The sequence below is a fragment of the Myripristis murdjan genome, chromosome 3, assembly GCF_902150065.1.
Source record: "Myripristis murdjan chromosome 3, fMyrMur1.1, whole genome shotgun sequence".
Taxonomy (NCBI): Eukaryota; Metazoa; Chordata; class Actinopteri; order Holocentriformes; family Holocentridae; genus Myripristis; species Myripristis murdjan.
This window is the reverse complement of record NC_043982.1, coordinates 16,006,021-16,029,406: the sequence shown is the minus strand read 5'-3', so window position 1 is coordinate 16,029,406 and position 23,386 is coordinate 16,006,021. Positions and strand designations below refer to the sequence as shown.

The window sequence follows — 23,386 nt, the reverse complement described above, 5'->3', positions numbered from 1 at the left end:
GTTAAGAGGAGATCAGGTTCTTTCAAGTGGAGAATTCCAGGCTCCAGTAATGTGAGAGTATGCACATTAACGGTAGCCGCCTGTGTCCTCAAATCCTCCTCATGTCTATCTTCCTCTATATTTTTTAGGATAGCAGCCAAATTGCATCCCGGGGGCAGGAGGGGGATAGAAATAGAAAACTGTTTCTGTGCAGATACTTCAAACGGAGGTTTTGTTTTCTGAAACCTTATAGGCTGGATGTGGGAGCAGCAGAGGTGTTAAGGGGATGATTACAGACCATCTGAACATACAAGCCTAGTGGTCCAAAACACCTCACAGCAGAGTTTGCTGTCTTACCGACTGACTAAATGACTGTTGAGGTCTCTCATGCATCAAGTGTTTATGTTCTCAGGATGGAGCCCCGAGCTCGGTGTTTGTCAGTGCTAACATAGTAGGTCCGCCTGTGACGATGTGCACTCGGGATTAGTCCCAATCTGACACTAGATTGTATTGGGATTGGACGTGAAAGCATCTGCATGTTTCCTGTTGCTCTGTGCCACAACAGTAAAGCGTTGCACAGCCCCCAAGCACCTAAATCGTGCTGGCACATTCATAAGGTGAATAGCAATCCATCTCTTTCCTGTGGGAGAGCAGAGTAAACTAGAGTATGTGCAGGACTGTGTGGGAAACACTACCATGGTGAAAGTGGTTGGGGTCCAGGGGCTTTGGAGAGAGCAGAGGACGTCCCTCTGTGTTGTGCTTCCCTGTAAAGGGAGGGGCTCATTTGAGCTATGTGTGTCAATGTATCTCTCTCTCTCTGATTATTACTAGAGAATGTTTGAAGTGGTTTAATGAGTGTGCAGTTCTCCACCCAGTTAGTCATTAAATGATACAAAGGGCCCGCTCTTTTTTTTTTTTCGCACATCAAGCCCCCTTTTTGTTGCTTGTGTGTCTCTACATGCACAAAAACCTTATTAATGTTATTATATTTTTCTTTTTTTTTTCTTTTTTTAAGGGGAGACAATAACAACAATGGCAGCAGCAACCATGAAAAACACCGCCAATTAATTTCAAATCAAATGCTACTTTTCATTGCACAGGCTTATCTATTATTTTAGCATTATCACTCTCCCTTCTTCCCCCATCTCTCTCTCTCTATCTATCTATCTCTCTCTTTCCCTCTCTCTATCACTCACCCTTTCCCCTCTCTTGCCTGCCGCTCCTCTTACCCAAACTGAGACTGGGAGTCATTTAAATAATCCCTTAATTTTCAGCATCTGTTGTGCTTTAACGGGCCTCTCTTTAATTAGGGTCTGCATGCTGATGTGAGTGTAGGAGGCTCAGAGCAGAGAGTTGGGGCTACTGGAGCAGGGCAGGAGTGCAGAGGCTGAAGGGGGTAGGGTGACGATGGTGCGTGGATTTGAGGGGAAGGGGCTTTAGGTGGTTAGGGGGTTGGGATGGGTGTGGGGGGCTGAGGCGGCTAGAGTAAGGGGTGTGACAGAGGCATAGGCATAGTGCAGGGCACCAGGGGAGGCCCACTCTTTGTCCCTGGGGTGGCGAGGTTAGGGGGGCAGTGCCGCAGGCTGCAGCAAAAAACAACTAGACAGTGAGCAATGGGCCTTTCCCATCACCTCCCCTGCTCTTTTTTTACAATGAAAAAAGCTTTTATCTTAGTGCTGTAATTACCTTGCTGTTGTCTCTTCTAACATTTTGGAGGCCATTATGAGACAACACAGTGGCGTTTACATGCTTTTCAGCTGTGACCATCTTGGCAAGCGTTGCAATAATTGTAAGTTGTTATAGTGTCTTACAACTTCAGTGAATACAAACACCTCTAATCCACCCATTTAATCAACACATTTTACCAAGACAGCAAAGCTTTGAGAGTAAAAATATGTATGACATTAGTTTAGACCTTTGCAAATCTAAGCAGATTGAGCTTGTTTTGTTATTTATTGGGGAAACAGACAGTGTTGTGCAAGTTCATAGTTCTCATGAACTAGTTCAAAGTTCAGTTCACACAGTATAAAAATGAATAGTTCACGTTCATAGTTCACCATTTCAATTTTGAACTAGTTCAAAGTTCAGTTCATTTCAGTTTTTTTAGGTGAAAAGTGAGAATGAAAGACTGACCTTGTTTTTCAAAGAAAACTATGACATCCATCACCACCTAAAACTGTTCGCTGTTTACAATTATATATTGTCCTAGTGGAATTGTAGAAATCTGTGAATCTCAAACAATGTAGTCCATTATTAATTTGTCTACCTGTTGCTGGGAAATCCAGTAATACCCCTGAAGGCTGCAGGCAGTGTGACTTGGGTCGTTTGGGGCTGGCAGGGTGTGTTCTTGCCCATTCCTGATGACTTTTTGGGATTGTCAAGGACTTGTAGATATTTTCTCACACTGGATGGATGCTTCAACTCCAAATGCCTTTTCAAATTTGAAGTTGACTGAAAAACACTTTCAGCGCAGGTGGACATGATTTGCACAGAAAGGTTAGATTTTTGCTGTCTGAATCAATGTAGGGCCCTATAAAATCTGTTTTTTTTTTCCCCCCAAATTCCGTTTTATTTTTTCCCAAATTCCGTTTTTTCCGTTTTAATTTTTGGGAATTCCGTTTTTTACCCTTTACTCTTATTTTACTTTACTACCAAAAAAGAGTGTTTTTAATGTTTATGACTAAAATGCACACAAATGAAATAGAAATTACCTTAAATTAATTGAGGTAACAAATAAACAACACTTTATTTATTTATTTATTTATTTATTTATTTAACAATTACATTGTTATAGCAGTAAAAGGTGAAAATGATATGTTATTAATAATTGAACAATGTTAAATTATTTGTTTTAAAAATGTAAATTACTTATCAAACAGACCTAACAATTCAGCTACCAATGAATTGTTAGGTAGTACGCGTGTGATAACATAGATTGAAAAATAAGCCGAAGTGATACCTCTTCTCTGAATAGACAAGCTAAGCCAGTGTGCCGCTGTTAGCCAGTGAAAATAGCGCAGAGTGGTCGCTCTTCGCTTTGTTACACAAGCTATGTCAGTGCGCCGCTGTAGCTGGAAAGTTTCATTGCTTTTGGACTTGTACGGTGCCGGTGCAGGTGTTGGAATGTTTTTCTTGGTGGTGCAGGTGCAGGTGAAACCACTGGAGGGGTGGTGCCACCCAGATTTGCTTCCGTCCATATAATTTTCCCCAGACAAACGTTCATATTCCACACAAAAACAGCATTTCATTCAAATTATGTCAAATTCCGCAATATTCCGTGTTAAAAAGGAGAAGGGAAATTCCGCAATAATTGGACCTAAACATTGGCGCTGACTCTCACATAATCTGAACGAGTTCACGTTCAAGTTCTTTATTTACAAATACATTGCGTTCAGTTCAACGTTCTTAAAAAAATGAACGTGTTCAATGAACGCGTTCTTTTGAACGCGTTCATGCACAACACTGGAAACAGAAAACAGATACAGTGTTGCTAAAGTGTTAAAGTGCTGTCTAGTCAGAGTTTCCGAGTTTCTCTGTGTAACACTAAAACATAAAGATAACTCTTTTTTTCCCCACAAAATAATGCAAACAATATGGCAAACGTTCATTATCAAAATACGTTGTATATTGTGTATGTGTGTGTGTGTGTGTGTGTGTGTGTGTCATGCTGTAAATGGGAGGAATTTTCGCTTTCTTAATCATACAAAGTATTAATTCATCCACAAATAGGCACATATCATCAAATCACTAAGTAAATTATTAATTAACATGCTTTGTGAGATAAAGACAAAATTAGAAAATGTTTAGCATTTATGGCAGTGTGAACAATGGAGGCAGTTGTGTGCACCGTCCAGACAGCATTAATAGCAGGCATCAATCATACTAAATTTAATGTAGCGCACACAAGCTCTAAAATATTGATCGAGGCAACAGACTAAGGACAATCACACTAACGTCAGCCCTAATGCAAACAAGATTGCAACATGGGCAGAAAAACGAATCAAATGCCCGTCAAAACAGTTCTGTAATGTGAGGGGGAAATTAGTTAAAGCAAGAAAATTTGTCATGTTCAACTCTGATCGCAGAAATCAGATCTTGAGAGAAGAATGTTCTGACGCTTCAGTCACCAAAGACATGTTTAGCTAAGCAAGAAACTAATGATAAGACAAACTAGATTATTAATAGGAATGGATGGAATGTGGGATGTTTTATCTCTGTACCTCGGTTGACATTTAGCTGATCCACGTTGTGAGCTGTTATGTAGTCTGCTGAAACGAAGCAAGCTCATGCACAGGGCTTTGAGTAGACTCGTTTATCTGTGGGAAGTGTATTGTGCTTGTATTGTGTGGATCTGGCAAATGCTATGCTCTCACTGTCTGCGCTATCACAGAGGGTGACATTTGGGAGGTGGTCACACTGCCTGCTCTTCTTTTAAGACAGAGAAAATACTGACTTTTAATCTTTTTAAGACTATATCTATCTTATTTTGTAATGAGGAAGTTGTTTGAGCTTCCGTTTTTTTGTGCCGCACTTCCGTTTGATCGCTTCGCTGCTGACTATCTTGACAATGTTGTGCGATCACTTCCAGAAATCAATCAGTTGTTGTGTTAGTTGTGACTTAGCTAGCTATGACTTGAACTGACCAGACCAGAAGTCTCACTGAAAAAATGTGAATAGTTCTCCTTAATTCTCGATTCAGTCTTCCTAAAATTATGCACTTGAAAATTGTCAGTGTTCACCGTGCAAAAATAAAAGCCTGAAGAGTAATTGTTCTTGTCTTGGACTGTGAAACACCCAATAGAAAACCTTGCACATAGTCCAGCAAAATGAAATGATGTGAAGTTGATGAATGTTTTATATTGTTACTGCTATACAATGTAATTTTATGATGTTTTAGCATCATCTAGTAAATATCACCGTCTGTGTCTGCATACAGATTCTAGAGGGCAGGAGTTCAGTAAATAGTATTAAATTTATTACAGTTAGAGGCAATATTTTTATATTACAACACAGATCGGGCTAACACATAAGGTTAAATGAGCTACAAGTGGTATCGGGTTAAGCAACAGCCACAGAAAACAAGGCAAACATCTATTTTAGGCTAGATTTATCCTACATGTGATAATGCTCTGTCGTCACCAGCAACAAGTAGGATCAGATTGAAAGAAGTAACCTTGGCTACTTTGAGAGCTGAAAATCGCAGTATCCATCATGACAACAGCAGAATCACTGCTATTGATCAACAAAACTCATGAACCGAGCCGTTATAGTTATTTGCACATTTGATAAAGCAAATATGAAAATTTTATACCTATAAATAATTGCTAGTTGTAAAAAAAAATAATACTGTCAGAGACATTTACAAATAAAAACATCATCACATGGGTGTTTACGAAGCACAACAATGAGCTGCCATCCTTCACACAAACAAGAGAAAGTGGGAAAAATAAGTGAGAAAACAATACATATATATAAGGTCTCTCTGTATAACGTATTGCAGGTGTGTCAGATAAGGAATGGATCCCTCTTTAATGTAACCATATGAAATCCTATAGATCTGTTTGCTCAGGCCTACTGCCATCCTATAGCATACTGGTCTGAATATAAGCCTGTCACACAGCACTCATGAGGCAGATATACAGCACAACTGATGCATTTGCTCATGCAGGTACTACTGGAGAATGGTCCGTCTGCCAATGCATTAGAGCACGGCACTGGGTGGGTGTCAGAGGAAGACGGAGTACTGCCCAGGCTTATGCAGCCCCTCCTTTTGTGGGTGATAAGCATCATGCACCACGGCCCTGCAGATTGATCACAGGAGTGCCCAGGCTGGGGGGGAATAGTAGGGCAGGGAGCCAGTTAAATTGCACATCTGCATTAAAATGCCATCTCCAGGGTCCCGGCACAGAGCCCGCTATTTCAGGGGCTCCTATTTAAAGGCTGTTGAAGTGTTGGCTCTCCACGCTGGAACAGCATCGTACACCATCTCCATTATTTATGGGCCTCATCTCTGTTTTACTGGTTTACCGAGGTGGGGGTGGGGCAGGTATGGCAGTCGTCACCGTTGCTAGAACAACATGTGCTCAGTGATGTCACAGGCTTGAGAGGACCTGGGTGGGGGTGGGGGTGCTGGTTGAGGGCACGGTTCAAATGAACGCGACGGGGAGCTGGAGGCGAGGGGCGGTAAGTGAGCGAGGACGATGACATTGTAACATGGGAGTTCACAGAAGCTTCACGCCATTGCTGTAGGTTTGAGTGGCGCTACATGTGGATGTGTGTCCCTTTCCTGGCATCATTAACTCTGCCATGTCAATGAATCATCAACACAGGAAAAAAAAAAAAAAGCATCCGTTGCAACAACATGTGTGTAAAACATGAAAATGTCTCATCAGATAGATTGAATTGTGCCATTTCACTCGGCACTGAGAGTTGTCACAGGAAAACAGCACAGCTTAGACTTTTAATCAATTTGTTGATTATTCTCTCACTGTGTTTGTATGTGTGTGTGTGTGTGTGTGTGTGTGTGTGTGCGTGTTTGGCATGCAATAAATTCCAGATACTAAATTTCAAGCTTGGTTGATATTACAATACTTGTCTAACAGTATACACATCAATCAGTGGTCATGGTCATTCAAATGATTAAGATGTAATTAACATTTCCGTATTAGAGACACAAAGAGATATCTATCTTTTTGTGAAAAGGGCAGAAAACCAGCTGACACTGCTTGAATTTGTGTTAGATGTGACTTGTAGTATGAAATTTTAGGTTGGGGAAATTCTTCAGTATTTTATCTTGACATTGACCCAGAATCCATTACCAGTATCAGTAATAGTGCATCAACACTTACATTCATAATTCACGCCCCGTGTGTCAATAATTTCACCTCATTTATAAAACAGATGTTAAATTAATTTCTGCTTGGCACAGGCTGTCTATGGAGATGTTGGTTGTAAATTTTGTGAAACAAATGGGAAGGCAGACTCACTCAGCTGTTGGCGGTTATCAGATGATCAGCACTAAGACCCGGCCGGAGTCATACTGCAGCTCTGTCTTACCTCATACTCAGTTATACTTGGGTGGTGGTTGAAAGCAACTATGTTCAAGGCGTGATTCTCTCACTTTGCACTGGGTGTTAATATATGGATTTCTTTTATTACGCTGCGCTCTTTCTCTACCTTGTTGCATTAATTAGAGCTGCTTCATTTACACTCTAGCAGGGCCATGCTGGTAGTGTACAACCTCTAATCATGTGTGAATGTTTCTGAACACCCGGCAAAGTGGCTCGCTGGCAGGAATAGTAGACCTCACTGCCTCACACACTTATCTGATCAGCTGTGTGTCGAATGTGTTTCTGTGTGTGGGTGTGTGTGTGCGTGTATCTGTGTATGTGCATGTAGTGACTGCATTATCGAGGGGATTAAACATAGCTGTGGGTTTGTACTGAAGAAGCTGTTTGTATGTGTATTTGTTGGTGGGTTGTATTCCTCTTGATTAGTCTCTGTGCCCTCTCCGACGCTAAATTGCACAAGGGCAATGCACATTTCCTTTTACATTGATATGATGCTTAACAAGTTTCGCTGCCTCTGTTTGCGTTCACCTATGTATCCCTACAGATTGTGATTTTCCAATTGTGCCTCTGTGTGGAAAATGGCAGGGGTGTGGGCCTTTCAGTGCAATCATGTTTTATGCATCAGGGCTAAGGGTGGGGCCCGTTAGGGGGGTCGTGTCTGCGGACACACACAACAGCCAGATCAGCGGACACCATGACTACTTGGCAGAGATGTACGAGAAATCTCTTTCAGGCACTGGTCTTCCTTTTTACTGCTTTGTTCTACAGCATCCATGCCCATTTTCGTTTCTTTCTCCATGTCCCCAGTGTTCCTCTCTCAGCAAAAGACATGCACTGCACAAACAGCAGTGTGCCTGTGCATGCGTGTGTGTGTGCGTGTGTGTGTGTATGTGTGCGTCTTAATCTGAGACTGTATTTGAAGGCAGCTAGCTGCTTTGATCACATTAGTCATGAGTGCTCTGTTCTACATGTTTCTGTACATTGTGTTCTGAGGGATCCCTACCTGTTTCACTGCACCTATATATATCAGCAATGGCAGTGCCTTCAGGGCTCCAATTCAGTGCTGCACACTGCTCGTCACTGCCCCAGGCTGCATATTAAAGCAGGCCAAGCCAGAAAGCACTGCTGATTACTTTTGCCTTCTCTCACTCTAGAAAAAGATGCATGGAGGGACAATTCATGAAAAAGTTTCTTTGCAGTGATTCCTCTGGGCCAGAGGCCAGTAAATTGCTTCTTTTCTTTAGTTATTCATTTTGCCTATTTGACACACATGCCATGATTTTCAGTGTTTGAAAACAGGGTGAATTGAAAAGAAAAGAAAAGGATGTTCATCCAAGTTATTATTTTTGAATCACGGCTCACAATTTATTATGCCAAAAAGTGTCTGTTTTATAAATGACTGGTAAAGAGCTACATAACTGCACTATAACTAGAAAATTTGCTCAGTGGAGTGCAGACATCCACCAAGACAGTAGATCAGCAATTGCATCACCTTCATAAAAAACATCCTTACTACCTTTTTACAGATTACCAAAGCCAAGAGAGAAAAGAAACAAACAAAACCATGTTTTGTATAGCTTGACCACACACAAATAGATGAGCATGGCATACCTACTTGAGAATTAACACCTTGAACCTGATGATTACAATTCTCCTCAAGATCACCCTTCATATGTAAAATCTAATAAAACTGTCAATAAGAAATGCACTGAAATAATTAGAACAAACAATAAAAGCTGAATTCACAGAACGTTGCCTAATGCAGTAAAAAAGTATTTTCAGTGCTGAGCTGTGAATGCATCATACCTCTAGTAAATGACAGAAAAGGAAAGTTCAGCCCTTATAATACTAAGTCCCTGCCATCACATCTTCCCTTCTTCTTGTTACTGTCATCACGTTGAGAAGCTTTTTCATATCAAAAATCACCAGCGTGAAAAAATTCAATTAACTCTTCACTGGCTCAGGACCAATCTTTCTACAAAGTTTCATGTAATTGCATTCAGGAATGTTTGAGATATCTTGACAGGATGATTACAGTGCCTCCTTGATGGGGGTAACAATAGTTAGGTACTATTGATTAGAGCTGCAACGATTAGTCAAATAAACGATTAGTTGCCAACTATTAAAATAATTGGCAATTATTTTGATAATCGATAAATTGTTTTGAGTCATTTTAAGAGGCAAATTTCCCAACTGTCTCATTCCGTCTTATATTTTCTGATTTCTTTCATCCTCTATGACAGTAAACTCAATATTGTTGGGTTGTAGACTGTTGGTTGTGACAAAACAGATCATTTTAGGACATCAGCTTGGGCTGTGGGACATTTTGATCAACATTTTTCACCATTTTCTGGCATTTTATGGACCAAACAACTAATCGATTAATTGAGAAAATAATCATCAGGTTAATCAATAATGACCATAATTGCTAGTTGCATCTGTTCTACTGATGTTCTCTGCGATGTTCTACAGTCAGTTGTAAGTGAGGTGGACCGAAATACTTGATAGATGATAATAGAAGGTTGTGGGTCCCAGGTGAAGTAATTTCAATTTGCCCCTTGAGAGGGGCACTTGGCCTGAATTACCTCACTAAGAAGTCCAGCTGTCCAAGTGTGGCATTATATGTAATATGGTGCCAAGGCAGAATAAAAATGCATGCTAAATTTTGTATTAATATTTAACATTGAGTAACAGTCAGAGCTTGGTAATGGCCAGAAAGATTTTATCAGAATTAAACCATTTCAAACATTCAGAAATGACAAGAATGACTGAAACATCAAAGGCTGTATTTCATGCGGGCGCATATCAAGCTCAGTAACTGCTTTGGCAAAGTGGTAATTTTGTTGGCCACAAGTGGGTTTTTTCCCACCTGCGTCCATTTGATAATTTCATGGCTCTCCATGGCATCACTTGGCCAAAATGACTGAGGAGTGCACTACTTTTAAAAGGGCTGAGAAGAGCTGATTTGATTGGCCATGACTGATGCCAGCTCCTAGCTCACCTCCTGATAATGTATTTTTCCTAATACAAGCCCTTTTGCAACTGTACCTCCGCTGCACCAGCTGCTCTGGTCTCAAAATCACCAAAAATCTGTGGGTCACAGCCAAGTGAGTTTGTGCCATGAGCTTACACTCTGCAAATTGATTTATAAAAACAGAGCCCTAAATTTTGTATCTCCACCTTCCTATATAGACCTCATGTGTGCTGGAAGAATGGAAAATTAGCATGTTTAAATTTTCATCAGAGCTCCATATATCCATTTGTAGCTCTATAAGGTCAAGTGTGTTGGAGAATGCCACATTTCTTATTACGCTCTGAAATGGAATAATCACAGCTTAAGACCGCCAGTGGAAGAGAATATTTTTCTCCAGCTCCTTTTCTCCCTGTCTCTCTTTCTTCGTGTTTCATTATGAAGAATGCGTGTGCATGTGGATTTATGTTTTATGTATGTGTAAGTAATTAAAATTTTGCCAAACCACTGCTTAACTTGGGCAAGTATGGATATACATTTAGATTTTTTGAAAGGTAGGTCATGCAAGGAAAATAGACACACCATTGACAGCTTCCAGATTCAAAACCATGGCTAGCTTTCACATGCTGGCAATTCTTGTATGAAGAGAAAAAAGAATGAACATATACCATGTGATATTTAGGCAGTGGTACCACAGGCAGCGAGAAGAAGACATGTCAATAGACAAAGTTTAATACAGACACAATAGAACTCACAATTAACCATGTAGAATGGATTCAAGCAGTAAGTACAAGCACTTTAACGCGTAACACTAGAGGCAGGACACGGCCGGGGAATAACAGGCATTACCACAAGGACGGGCATACATGAGCTTTCTGCAAGATAGCCTGCACTACGTCTTCATCCTGACAACAAATAATGTGCTACCTGCAGGTTTGAACAGAGTAGTGTGTGTGACATTGAGCGTGTCTGTCCCTCTTGTTATGAATAGTGTTCAGATAAGTCCTTTGCAGTCCAAGTTAATTACGGTTGACATTTAAATGAGGGCGCTTGTCATGAGAATGGTAGGAGAACTACGGAACGAACAAGCCACTTTCTAATTGAGTTTGTGGCTTGCTCCACCTTCCATGCCGTCTTTGTTCTGCAGGCAGTAGATATGTGAGGCAAAGCTGAATGAGGGTCGCAGTATGGATACTGATATTTGTTATGATTGTGTGTGTGTGTGTGTGTGTGTGTGTCTGGTGTGTTAGCGTGTGTTTCCAAAAAGGTGTTTGATCTACATGAATGTTGCAGACTGCAGGAAGGCTCCTACATGTGCTTCATTTAAAGTGTACAGACCATGAGTGCTGTACCTGTGCCATGTCTTCACTCAAGTTGGCCCTTTGAATTGTGTGGCATAAAGCCTAGAGGAGAGGCAGACATCAGATTTCATCAGTCCATGGAGAGCCGGGCTTTGGTTTAGACTACATTAATCAGATAGTTTTATTGGAGCCAGTAATTTTGATAAAAGTATCTTATCATCTTTAGCCTGGTTTCAGAAAAAAAACTTGATGTAATCAAGCTGAGCCAGATAGCTAACACTGGCAAACAAAAGAAAATGGATGATAAACTACCCCCTTGATAAGCAAAATTATTTTACATAGACAGTATGCCTTTTTAGTATCACCCGGCATCATAGTTTTACTTCGTGCCACTCCACACTTAAAACCCCGACAAAACCAGTATGTTGGCAGGGCTACACATCAGTGTTGACTTAAAATGATGTTGGTTCAAGACAGATATGCTGGTCTCTAGTGATTGCTTGGGGAAAATCGAATCCCCTTCCTCCACGGAAATCAGTGGAGTGGAGGCAATGTAAGCCTGAAGATGGAAACAGAGTGTAATGAGTTGACAGTTCAGTCTTGATATCAGGCATCTCTTTAGGAAGATATTTTGCTCAATGAATAAGTCATTTCCTGAAAGAAAAATAAAGACTTTTTTTTTTTTTTTTTTTTTTTTAATTGGCTTATGTTCATCACTTCTCAGCTACAGCCAATGAAGATTACAGCAGTGATCACTTCAGCCAAATATTTGTCTCGTGTGTGAAATTAAAAGATGTGTTCCCATCTATTCTAATTTGTTATGGCTGAAATACTATAGTTTGTTAAATATTTAGAGGTATTGACATTGTCCTTACCCAAAATTGATTCCCATGCCTCACCTAACTCTTGAGGGACTCAAAAACCTTAATTCAACTTTATTTGTTTCATCCTTGTTTCAGAATTAATGTGATTTCAAACTTGGTCATTAAAGTGAGCATTGTGCACTGTCACTCCCTTTTGCAATGCTCTAGTATTATTATAACACTTGTTATTGTACACTCATATCAGACACTGCTTGTATCCTTGCTAATGCTCCTGATGCATTATTCTAAAAATCTGCAGATTTGTTTTTATGAAGATTTGTAAAAGACCACTATAGGAGGAAAATCCCCATTATCTGGTGTAAAGGCAGCCAGACTTGGTTCTTGCATTGGCCTGTTGTGTGTTTTTAAAGAGTGGTGTAATGAGCTAATATCCCCATTCTCTCCCTCTCCAGCCATGGCAGATTTCCATGTCCAACCAGAGTCAGTGCATGCTGAGGAGTCTGGTGTGGCCCGATTCCAGTGCCAAATCCACGGTCTGCCAGAGCCTGTCATCAGCTGGGAGAAAGATGGCCGTCCAGTAGACACCAAGGATGAGAGGTAGGACCACAACACAGCAGGGCTGGACACTGCAGATGGTTGTACTTTACTTGGTAACATCAGAATAATCTGTCTTTCTCTTTATGTTTCTCTGTTTCACTCTTGTTCCTTTATTTATCTCTCTGTTTTTTTTTTTTTTTTTTTACCTCTAGGTACACCCTTCTGCCTACAGGTGTTCTGCAGATCACAGGCGTGCGTCAGGAAGACATGGGAAAGTTCTGCTGTGTGGCCCACAACAGTGCAGGAGTAAAACACAGTGCAGAGGCGCACCTCACTGTTTCAGGTTCTTACATCTACTGTACCTATTATAGACTTATACTTATTAGGGCTGGGCAATATATTGATATCATATCAGTACTGTTATATGAGACTAGATATCGTCAGGGATTTTGGATATTGTAATATTGTGATTTGGAAAAACGTTGTCTTTTCCTGGTTTTAATGGCTGCATTGCAGTAGAGTGATGTCATTTTATGAAGTCATTTGAATGTTCTAGCTGTTTTATTATTTGTCCTTTCCTGCTTGATCATCATTCCCACATTACAAATGATCATTTAGAGAAAATCTTACATGTGTAAATACCTTATGAATGCACCAATAGTCATCCCTACAGCATCGTCATAATATTGATATTTAGGTATTCTGTCAAAGATGCTATGATGTTTTATTTTGTTCATATCACCCGGCTTTTATACTTAGTACACACACCCTGGAGGTTGCTTTTCCATAAAGCATGTATTGTTTTCTGCACTTAACTTTTGTTCCTGCCATTGCTGATTTAATAGTACCGTTGTGTTTTTCCTTGCTCATCTGCGCACCATATTCCAAATATTTTTCAAACCCTTTTGTTACCCTGTTTGATATGGAATATACTCCATATCAAGATAATGCACTCCTGAGAAATCCAATTAAAGGATGCCATCCATCAAGCTCCCTGACTCCCTTCTCCCTTCTCCCTTCTCCCTTCTCCCTGTCTGTCCCTTCTTCCTTGTTTCCAGGCTCTCAGTCATCTGTTTACAAAGAGCCTATGATTCTGGTTGGTCCAGAGAACCTAACGCTCACTGTTCACCAAACTGCCATCTTGGAATGCGTTGCTACGGGATACCCTCAGCCCATCGTGTCGTGGAGCAGACTTGGTAAGACGAAGACCTGATTAGATAGAAGGAAAGGGGCTGGCGGTATTTTATTACTCCAAGAAGATACTGACTCATTGTGTGTATGTGTGTGTGTGTGTGTGTGTGTGTGTGTGTGTGTGTGTGAGTGAGAAAGAGAGAGAGAGGGAGCATGGTTAAATATGATCTTGCTTGTAGGAACATGTGTTTTGTGAGTGTTGTGTGTGTTTGGTGTGTTCTTGACAACACACCTTTGGTCCCTGTTGCATTATATAACGAGTAATGTATGTATATGTCCGCTACAGAGGAACATCTATCGTGTATACATGAGGAAAGGGGATTGTACATTAGCCCTGAGGGCTAAATAATATGTTCCATTCTTGATGAATGTATCCTTCATGGCTTCATGAAGTTGAACCTCCAAAATGACGCAGAATCACTGGAGAGCCTTTGAGTAATTGCTATAAGGTGTTGAGATGGATAGCATTTTTCTTTGCCATCACTCAAACTCTGTCATGACCAATTTTCCAATCTGGTATCTATTTTCCTTAGCTATTATCCAATCTGATTTGCTGATCAAAATGTAAATTGCTGCCCCTCCCAACCAGTTGGGCCTAATCACATTGAGGATATTGCCTTACACAATGTTGCTAGAATGAAATGCTAACACGATAGGATTTGTGTGTATTAGATTACGGCAGGGAGGCTGGGATAAGCCGCATAATGAATCTGATAGATTCACATCAGTCACTCCTTAATGCCAGAGTTTGTTTGGTGCTTTTCATTCATCAGCACCACAGCCTGCTTGCCTGCTTTCTTTCTATTCTGACACTAACCGAATTAGTGCCTGACAGGGAGAAACTGATGGAGAAAGAGGGAGAGGAAAAGAAAGAGAAGAAAAGGCAAGAAAAGAAAAAAAAATGCTTCTATTAAGACAAAAGACAGCTCCTTTGTGGTCCAGTGAGCTGTGTCAGTGAATATGGAAAGAAGTGGGAATACCCATCACCAGGAGTGAGAGAGGTAGAGCTTAACCCCTGAGCAGGCAGGGTAGGGTGATTTATTTCATCTTAGTAATTTGTCATTGTTAATCAAAAATATTGTCTTCCTCATAATCTGTCACCAAAAGAACATCCCTGACATTAATTTGATTCTATTCTGTCAGGCAGAATAGATTCTGATTTTAAGTTTGATATCTGTATTTTTTTTCTAAACCAGTAAATATAACTTGAGTACAACCAATACCATCCTTTTGAGATTTGGACAGATTAACTCATGGTTTTATGTCTTCCCATCTTGATTATTGTAATTCTCTGTTCTGCATGCCTTCGTCAAGGCAGCAGAGGCAGATTACAATTAGCAAGGCTTTTAAAAACATAACATCTCATTCAGCGCTCACATCACTCTTATATTGCTTCACTGCACCAATGAAGTTATTACTTGAATTTAAGATTCTTCTGATGACTTTTAACGCATTAATGGCCTTGAATATTTTGCTGGCTGACTTCCTGGCCTACTCTACACCTAAATCTAGAGGGAGCAACCTTGCCCTGTCTTGTCGTAATTATCTTTATTTATATTAAATTTATTTAATATTGCTGCAGTTTCTTATGTTTGTAAACGGTTTGTGGCTCCAATTTTGAAGGCCGCCGTATGACTAAATTTTTAGTCACTTACTTTACTGCCTTCTGTGTTAAAGATTTGAGAACATGCACAGTGATTGTTTTTGTGTGAAAATGGACTGCTGACTGGTGGCCATATGGTACGTGTCTCTGGACAGACCTCCTGCCTCTGCATGTGTCCAGCCCGGCCCCCATCTCCCCCGCCTGGCCTTTTAACACATCAAATCTGGCCTGTGCGGGACTACAGGCTGTAGATGGAAGTTATAGATGGGATTCAAATACCCCCTCAGCCTCACGGCCAATATCAGAACAAGGCTCAAGTCATTGTTTGAGGCTGGGACTGCAGATAGGGCACACAGGAAAAAGTACCGTCTTATCATATAAGCGCACAAAGAACACAGAGGAGGGAGCCTCAGCAAAATACTGTGTTTCCCCCATGGCCTGCTAGTTATCAGGGTTAGGTGTGACAGTGTAAGGAGATTGGAGATAAGAAGTTGCAGTTACAGTTTTTAGACCGCTACTGTATATAGACCATTTCCTGCGTAATATTTAAAGGTACACTAAGCAAATTGAGGATTGACTGAATTAAGGACTGTTTTTTGTCAATTGACAAAAACACGTGACAATAAGTAATTTGTAATTTGCAAATCAGGCTGGTGATGAGAGATTTGTAGAATTAACAATCAGATGTTGTGCTGAATTTTTTTTCTTTTTTTTTTTTTTTTTAAATGGCTCTTATTGTCAGTCCAGTGATGAGAAAATGTGTGAACCGTGTGCCTGTGTGCAGACCTTTTTTCACTGATGCTGGTTTTCTGATAGCCTTGCACCTATGCGATGTATGTATATTTTCTTTCCTTCAAGCCATGTGGACACAACCATCACATTTCATGTTTATTCCATGTCTCAGTCAGCCCTCGACAGTTTTACATTGTGCACCTTTAAAGAGGAATGTTCTTGCAAGGGTTCGTCTGACAGACAGACAGAAAAAGGTTCCTGCTCAAATGTGCTAAAAAGCTCAAATTAAATGAAAATACATTACGGTAAAAGCCACGGTAAAACGTATGAAAACTCGCTCATTCTATCAGAGGGATTTTCTGCAGGCACACATACTCATTGGGATGTCACTCTGAACTCTCTCTCCTTCTCTCTCTCTTGCTCACACACACATACCTGTGTACACATAGACATCTTACAACACACAACACGTACAGTACATCTACTTCGAACTCAGTGACCCTCCTCCCTTAAAGTCACCCTTGCTTCTTGGTACTGGCGTCATCCTCCAAGACATGCTCTGTGACACTTCTGAGAACTGTACAGCAGTTTGCAGTGAAGGCTGTATCCATGACATCTGGGAGGGACAGAAATAGCACTGCCTCCTTTCACGTCAGTTTGCAAGCTTTAGCACTACGTTTAATCAATCATTTGGCTGCAACTAATGATTATTTTCATTATGGATTAATCTGTCTGTAGCTGTTTGGTACACCAAATCTCAGAAAATTGTGCAAGATGTCCAAGATGATGTCCTCAGAAGTTTAGTTTTGTCCGAATCAGCAGTCCACAACCCAAATATATTAACCAGGAAATATTCATTTGAGAAGCTGAACCAGATCATTGGTGGGGGACAAAATACTTACTTGTTTTTATTTTGTTTTTCCCTCCATCCTACTCTCTCTCGCTCTCTGCTCCCTGGGAAGATGGCCGTCCCATTGGTGTGGAGGGCATCCAGGTACTAGGCACAGGGAACCTGATGATCTCAGATGTGGGGGTGCAGCACTCAGGGGTCTACGTGTGTGCTGCTAACAAACCTGGGACCCGTGTTCGCAGGACTGCTCAGGGACGTCTAGTGGTCCAAGGTGAGACCTGGGGAAAAATGGGATTTGACAGTGTGACTAAACCAGATTTGTGGTGTGAAGAGGAAGCCAATTAACACATAAATATACTAATGCTCAGTAAATGTAATGCATGAGCGATGTAATTTCTTATGATAATTTCCATGTGTTATGACTGATTTTTGAAGCTGTATTGTTTATATATATTGTACTAATGGGGTTAGTAACCCTCAAAAAACGATCCCTCATATGGATTCTTTACATTTGCAGAAGTGCTCAGGTGCAAAAAAGTGAATTGAAAGTAGCAAACATTTCGGTGCTAGACCCTCCTCAATACTGCTTAAGGTCACAAAGGTCTGGCACCGAAACATTTGCTAGTTTTAATTCACTTTTTTGCAGCTGAGCACTTTTGCAAATGGAATAAATCTACATAAATGATCTCAGCGGTAAGACTATTTTTTGTGCGCAGGTACTCCAAGTGTGTTTTTCCTTTGTTTTATACTGTAATTGCCCAGTCTTGTTCACAAGTGAGTGGGAGTTGGTGCCCAGTAAGAATTTTATGGTAGCTTGAGAGAGAGAGAGTGAGAGTGGGCTGTTCTGGGTGGTCCTGTATATTAATTGTCAGCAAAGGATACATTTAGCAACGGCCTCAGTTGCGTATTGACCTGTCCCATAGCAATACCACTCTTGGTCAATATTTCATTTAATCTGCCTGTAAGCTATAAGGCAAGCCCTTCCCTTGCAGGAACAAAGAAGAAAAACCATGGCTGTTAATTATATGTCAATTCCTTTGGTTTTGTTATTGATTTGTGAAAAGTAAGATGCACTTTTAACTCCCAGATGGATCTAGATGAGGCCTATTTCATTATGAGGAAGTACAAGCGATATTTACTATATGGGCTTGCAGAAGTGGTTGTTTTTGTAAGCGCAAATAACCCATAATTTATGCCGCTGTGAGTGTGATAAGGTGTCAGAGAGTATCAATTCAGAACAGGGCGAGGGCAGACAGGGGTGTGCAACTCGATCTGTGTGCTCATGGAAACAGTAATTGTGAAACATTGAAAGTCCCCAGCCTTCACACAGTAACAACAGCACCGATACACTGAATCAATTGATTTCTTTGGAAGTACAACAAAGACGAGAGACAAAGATAGAGGAAGAAGAAAGCCAAAGGGGAGGTGGAGAAAGATAATGCTGATGATCTAATGCACACCCTTACAGTTTACAAATCAATATCTTCCCTGGCTCTCCCTGACCTTCACCTGAAAACAGCCAGCAAAGACCAAAGAGAACATGAGAGAGGGGAGAAGAGAGAGAAGAACAATTTTGAACTGGGGGAAAGAGAGATAGTGATACCTGTAAATGAAAGGACTGTTGCAAATTCAGAGCAGACAGTAATCAAGCGCCTCGGGGCCAGGCTTCTCATCTGTATCCGGAGGGGAAAAATTGAAATGGTTAGATTGAAGAAGTGTCACACACTATCTTGTCTGTTTGGACAGAAACCAGAGGGAGGGCAAAGGGCTGGAAAGAAAAAGAGAACAACAGGAAGTGAAGGACAGTAATAAATAGGACAAAGAGGGAATAATTAGACAAAGAAATCTAAAAAAAAATTAATGATAGGATAGCAGAAGCAAAATATTTGGCTGCTTATGTTCCACTTAGTATCAAAAAGAAGATTCTGAATAAAGGCCAATACTAATAGCAGTTTTATTTTAATTATTTGGCACGATTGATCGGCTTGGCACAATTTTAATTATCTTCATCTCTGCCAGCAAGAATCACTGCACTGGTCCTGTTGGCACTTTGTACTCAAACACATTTAACAGGGGAATCAAACGTTGTTCACAACAATAGAGTTGATGCAGCAGTTTTAAAATGTGCTGAAACAGACCCAGACACCAATTGCTCAATCTTAGTTGTAATGGAAAGCCATTAATGGGGAAGAAAGGAAGGCAGGAAAGAGTGGGGTTTGCTTCCAACAGGAAATTACATTTGACTCCCGTTCAAGCCCTCTAGTGAGCACTGATATTGTAATTATCCTAACATTTATTTCTTAGTTAATATGGGCATAAATAATTTAAGTTATCAAATCTGTCCCCCCAGCAATTGATAACTGCAGGGGGGACAGTGAGTGCAGATGCAGTGATACAATACCTCTGCTCCTCTCTGTCCATCAGCACAAGTAAACCCAGGAATTAAAACACTGGCTGATGTAAGGGTAATGACTCAATGATTTAAAGTATCTGTACTGGTAAGAGGTGAGAACCATTTAATATGAATAAGTTATTACCACTAATGGGCTATAGCCGCAAGCTCATAGCTTGGGATGAGGCAGGACAAGATTATATTAGAAACTGCATTTAATGGAAATGTTGTGCTGCTTTTTTTTTTTTTTTTTTTTTTTTAAATCAAAGGGACATCTATTAGTGTTGCTAATGCAGAATTTTTGCTCATTTACTGTAAGCATTAGTCTTATCTCCACGAGTGTGAGGTTGTTTCTGCTGACCCTGCCTCTATACCCCCTCTCTCTCTTTCTCTCTCTCTGTCTCATATTCTCTTGCTCTGCTTTGCCTCCACAGTCCTGCTCTCTCTCTCTCTCTCTCTCTCTCTCTCTCTCTCTCTCTCTCTCTCTCTCTCTCTCTCTCTCCCCCTTCCCCATGCTGACATTGATCTGATATCCAGTATAATCCAGCTAACTGATCCTCAGCTATAGGGATTTTTAACAATGTTTTCTCTCTGTAGGTCAAATTTCTCCATGATAAATCACATAAGGCTGGTACCTGGAAACACTCTAGCTGCCTTCTCCTCCTCCCCGTTTTGACTTTTTCTGTCCTCTGTCTTTCTGTCTTTTTCTGCTCTGTCTTTCTCTTTCTTCCCAATTTTCTGATGCTCCTTTTTTCAGATGTTGCAGCTTTGGGAAAACAGACAATCAATCTGGCTCAAATCGTACACTCGTTTGTTTCTCACGCCGTGGTAGAACAGTCTCTGTGGCAACAGAATTAGGCCATCTCTCCTGACTCTCTGTGCTCCCCTCCTCCCCCAGCCCCAGCAGAGTTTGTGCAGCCTCCACAGTCCATTGCACGGCCTGTCGGCACCACCGCCATCTTCACGTGCCAAGCGCAGGGCGAGCCTGTGCCACAGCTCACCTGGCTGAAGAATGGGCAGATTCTGGAGCCTGGAGGACACGTCAAGCTCAGGAACAATAACAGGTTAATTACCTTCCATGCATGCTTGCACACAGTACATGTATTCATACATAGACACAAAAATGCACAGCAGCAGATGTATAGTCGTATATACAACAACACTGTTGCATTTATCGATTTTACACACTTTATAAATACATAAAAGACACAGTTTTATATACAATACAGTATGGTCGCTATCATCAGGATTAGACTTATTTATCTGTTTACCATTAATATCAGATATTTTTCTTTTCTTTTTTATATTAGATATCGGCATGTCCATGTCTTCCCTCTCACTCTTGTTTATATATTCTATGTTTTTTGACTGTATCTTCCTCAGCTTTGTACTTTGTATTTGCAATATTTTCATCATCCATTTTGTTTATTGGAACAGCTCATTAAAAAGAGATTCATTCTAGTAAGAGTAAATCTCAGATTTAAAGACATTGAATATTGCCGCAAGATCTTTGCTATTGGCAGCTTAATTAAAAAAAAAAATTAATAAAAATCAGTATTGGTTTTATCGGTAGGAATCAATATTGGTCTTAAACAATCTGCAGCAGTCAAACCCTAGCTATCGCATAGCCACGCTTGGATGAGCAGTCATACCTAGACAAGGCAATGTAGACTCCTTGCATTATGTAACAACAGGGCATTTATAATTTAACCTTACTCTGCAGATATCTGTTGGCCACTACCATCTTATACATGCAAATCATGTATTTAACACAGCCTGCCCACAGCTTTCATTTATTACCATCAGGGTAGTAGCTATATCTGTGCTACTGGCACCGTATCAGCACAAAGTTGGACCCAACTCATATCACCCATATGGATAACAGCACTAAGCACGGCGACGGTTGGGACGGCTTGATCTGGTCATTGGCATCATCAGACACTCCGTTTCTCTGTGTATCTGCTGCTTCTAATGCTACAGCTGCTGGCATGCATGCCTGGCAAGACATGAGCTTCATTTATCTGTGCCTTTGTATGTGAGGAGCGTATCTGGTTGTTGGATGCTTTCCCAAGGCGGCCCTCTGGAATGTCCATGAGGAGGAGGAGGAGAGCCCAGGAGCCAGTTTTGTCATTTACCATTCTTAGCGCCTCAGACCATGAAGGCTGTTTTTATTTTATTGTGTCACGTGGTCTTGCAGTAGCACCTTAGAGACAATTTAGCAAGCTAATGGTAACTTGATCTTCCATCCGGGTTTTGCTCGCACCCAAAAGTTAGGCTCCATAATGCTCCTGAGTCGAAGGCAGAAAAAAGCTGATTAATGCAGTCAGGGCTGTTTGAATTGAAGCTCAGTGATACACTAAAAGGTGCTACTGTTTTACAGATTCATGGTTTATAGCCTCAGGATAATAGCAAGTGAGTTGTGCTGCTTTCATGGTGTAATTTCAAAAGGATCTGTTTTAGTCTGTTGCTATTACTACCCATCAGAAATGTCAATGTGTTAATTTATTTTGGGCATATGGCATTAAACTGCTACACCCACTCCAAGCGATTTTGAGTTATACATTTCTACACACGGCAAGATCCATTTTCCTTTTTGGCCTTTGCATAAAATCATCCATATATGTTGATATTATTCATAAAGCCTAATATTAAGTGATTACATTTGAAATGCACAAAAAATCTATATTTGCAAAGTCAGTGTCGTGAATGAAAAGAGGAGGAGACGCTTCAATCACTTACATTCACTGCTCCACTCCCACTTGCTCCCACCAGTCTATATTAGTCAGAGAGATGGAGAGAGGGACTAACAAAGGAGGAAGGGAAAGGGGGAGAAAACAAATGAGAGGCCAGACTGAGATGTGGGAAAGCAGAGAAAATGGACGGGTGGTCGAAAGAGAAGTGATGAGTCGGCGAGAAGGATGAATGAGGGGAGAGGAAGACAGGGAGAGTGTGTAGCCTTGTCACAGCATCACAGTATTTCCACTTGCCACCATTAGAGTATGACGAGCTACAGGGATCTCATGCATCACAAACCGTGCCCTGTGATTGGCTAAGGAGCCTGGGCTCAGTTTGAGCTCTACCATTAGCTAATTAGCTCATAAACTGAGCTAGTTGACCAGGGGATGCAGTCAGCCATTTAGGAAACAGAGAGGCTTGACGTGCCTCTCAACAATTGATACTGCAGGTCTGTGCAGTGCAGTAAGTAGACAGGAGATATTACAGTCTGATTCATTATCGCAGTCTCCAGCTTAATCTCCCTGAGAGTCCTAAATGCACAGTCTGAATGTGCAAAGCACTTTTCCCCAGGGTTGTTCACAGAACAAGCAGACTGTGAAAATTCATCGCAAGGTGAGTTTTACCTAAAGCCTTTTGCCTCTCCTATGGCTGGGGGTGTTTTCATTCTAGTGAGCTGGAGGTATTAAAGGATGGAAAGTGTTATGGTACGGGGCACATCGTTCCTCACAAAGCGAAAACAAAAGTAATGATATGCAAATGCTATTCGACTGCTGGGGGCAGCACAATGACTCCATTCTTACATATATGCTTACTGAATCTGATAGGGGAAGCTCAGCTATATGTGCAACATACCTAGAAGAGAGATTTTAATTAATGTGTGTGGTGTGTATGACTCTGTGTGTGTATATGTGCACATGCAGGCGTGCACAAAAATGGAGGGAAATGCTCCAGAGATACACACATGCAGTGGGTTTCTACCCGCGGCCATCTCTCATGATGTTGACCTTCAACAGCAAATCGGACAAGGAAAGCAAGGGGAATCGATTGTACATTTCATTCACACACATGCATGCACACACATTAATCAAAGAGCAACTGAGCCCCACACATGCTCATACACACGCAAATAGCCTTCTCTGACTCACCATCACTCATTTGTGCACGCACATAATCAAACATGCAAATGCGTGCACATGCTGT

At 40.9% G+C, this 23,386-nt stretch overlaps 1 protein-coding gene across 1 annotated transcript in view; it reads left to right on the top strand.

The window, feature by feature from the left end:
* The window catches only part of igdcc3 (immunoglobulin superfamily, DCC subclass, member 3), a 63,833-nt gene that overhangs the window by 28,800 nt on the left and 11,647 nt on the right, over positions 1–23,386 (top strand). Inside the window, exons 3-7 of the mRNA XM_030045949.1 lie at positions 12,598–12,742; positions 12,895–13,025; positions 13,741–13,878; positions 17,171–17,329; positions 20,349–20,514. Coding sequence (XP_029901809.1) covers positions 12,598–12,742; positions 12,895–13,025; positions 13,741–13,878; positions 17,171–17,329; positions 20,349–20,514 — 739 coding nt within the window. The remainder of the gene's footprint in view (positions 1–12,597; positions 12,743–12,894; positions 13,026–13,740; positions 13,879–17,170; positions 17,330–20,348; positions 20,515–23,386) is intronic.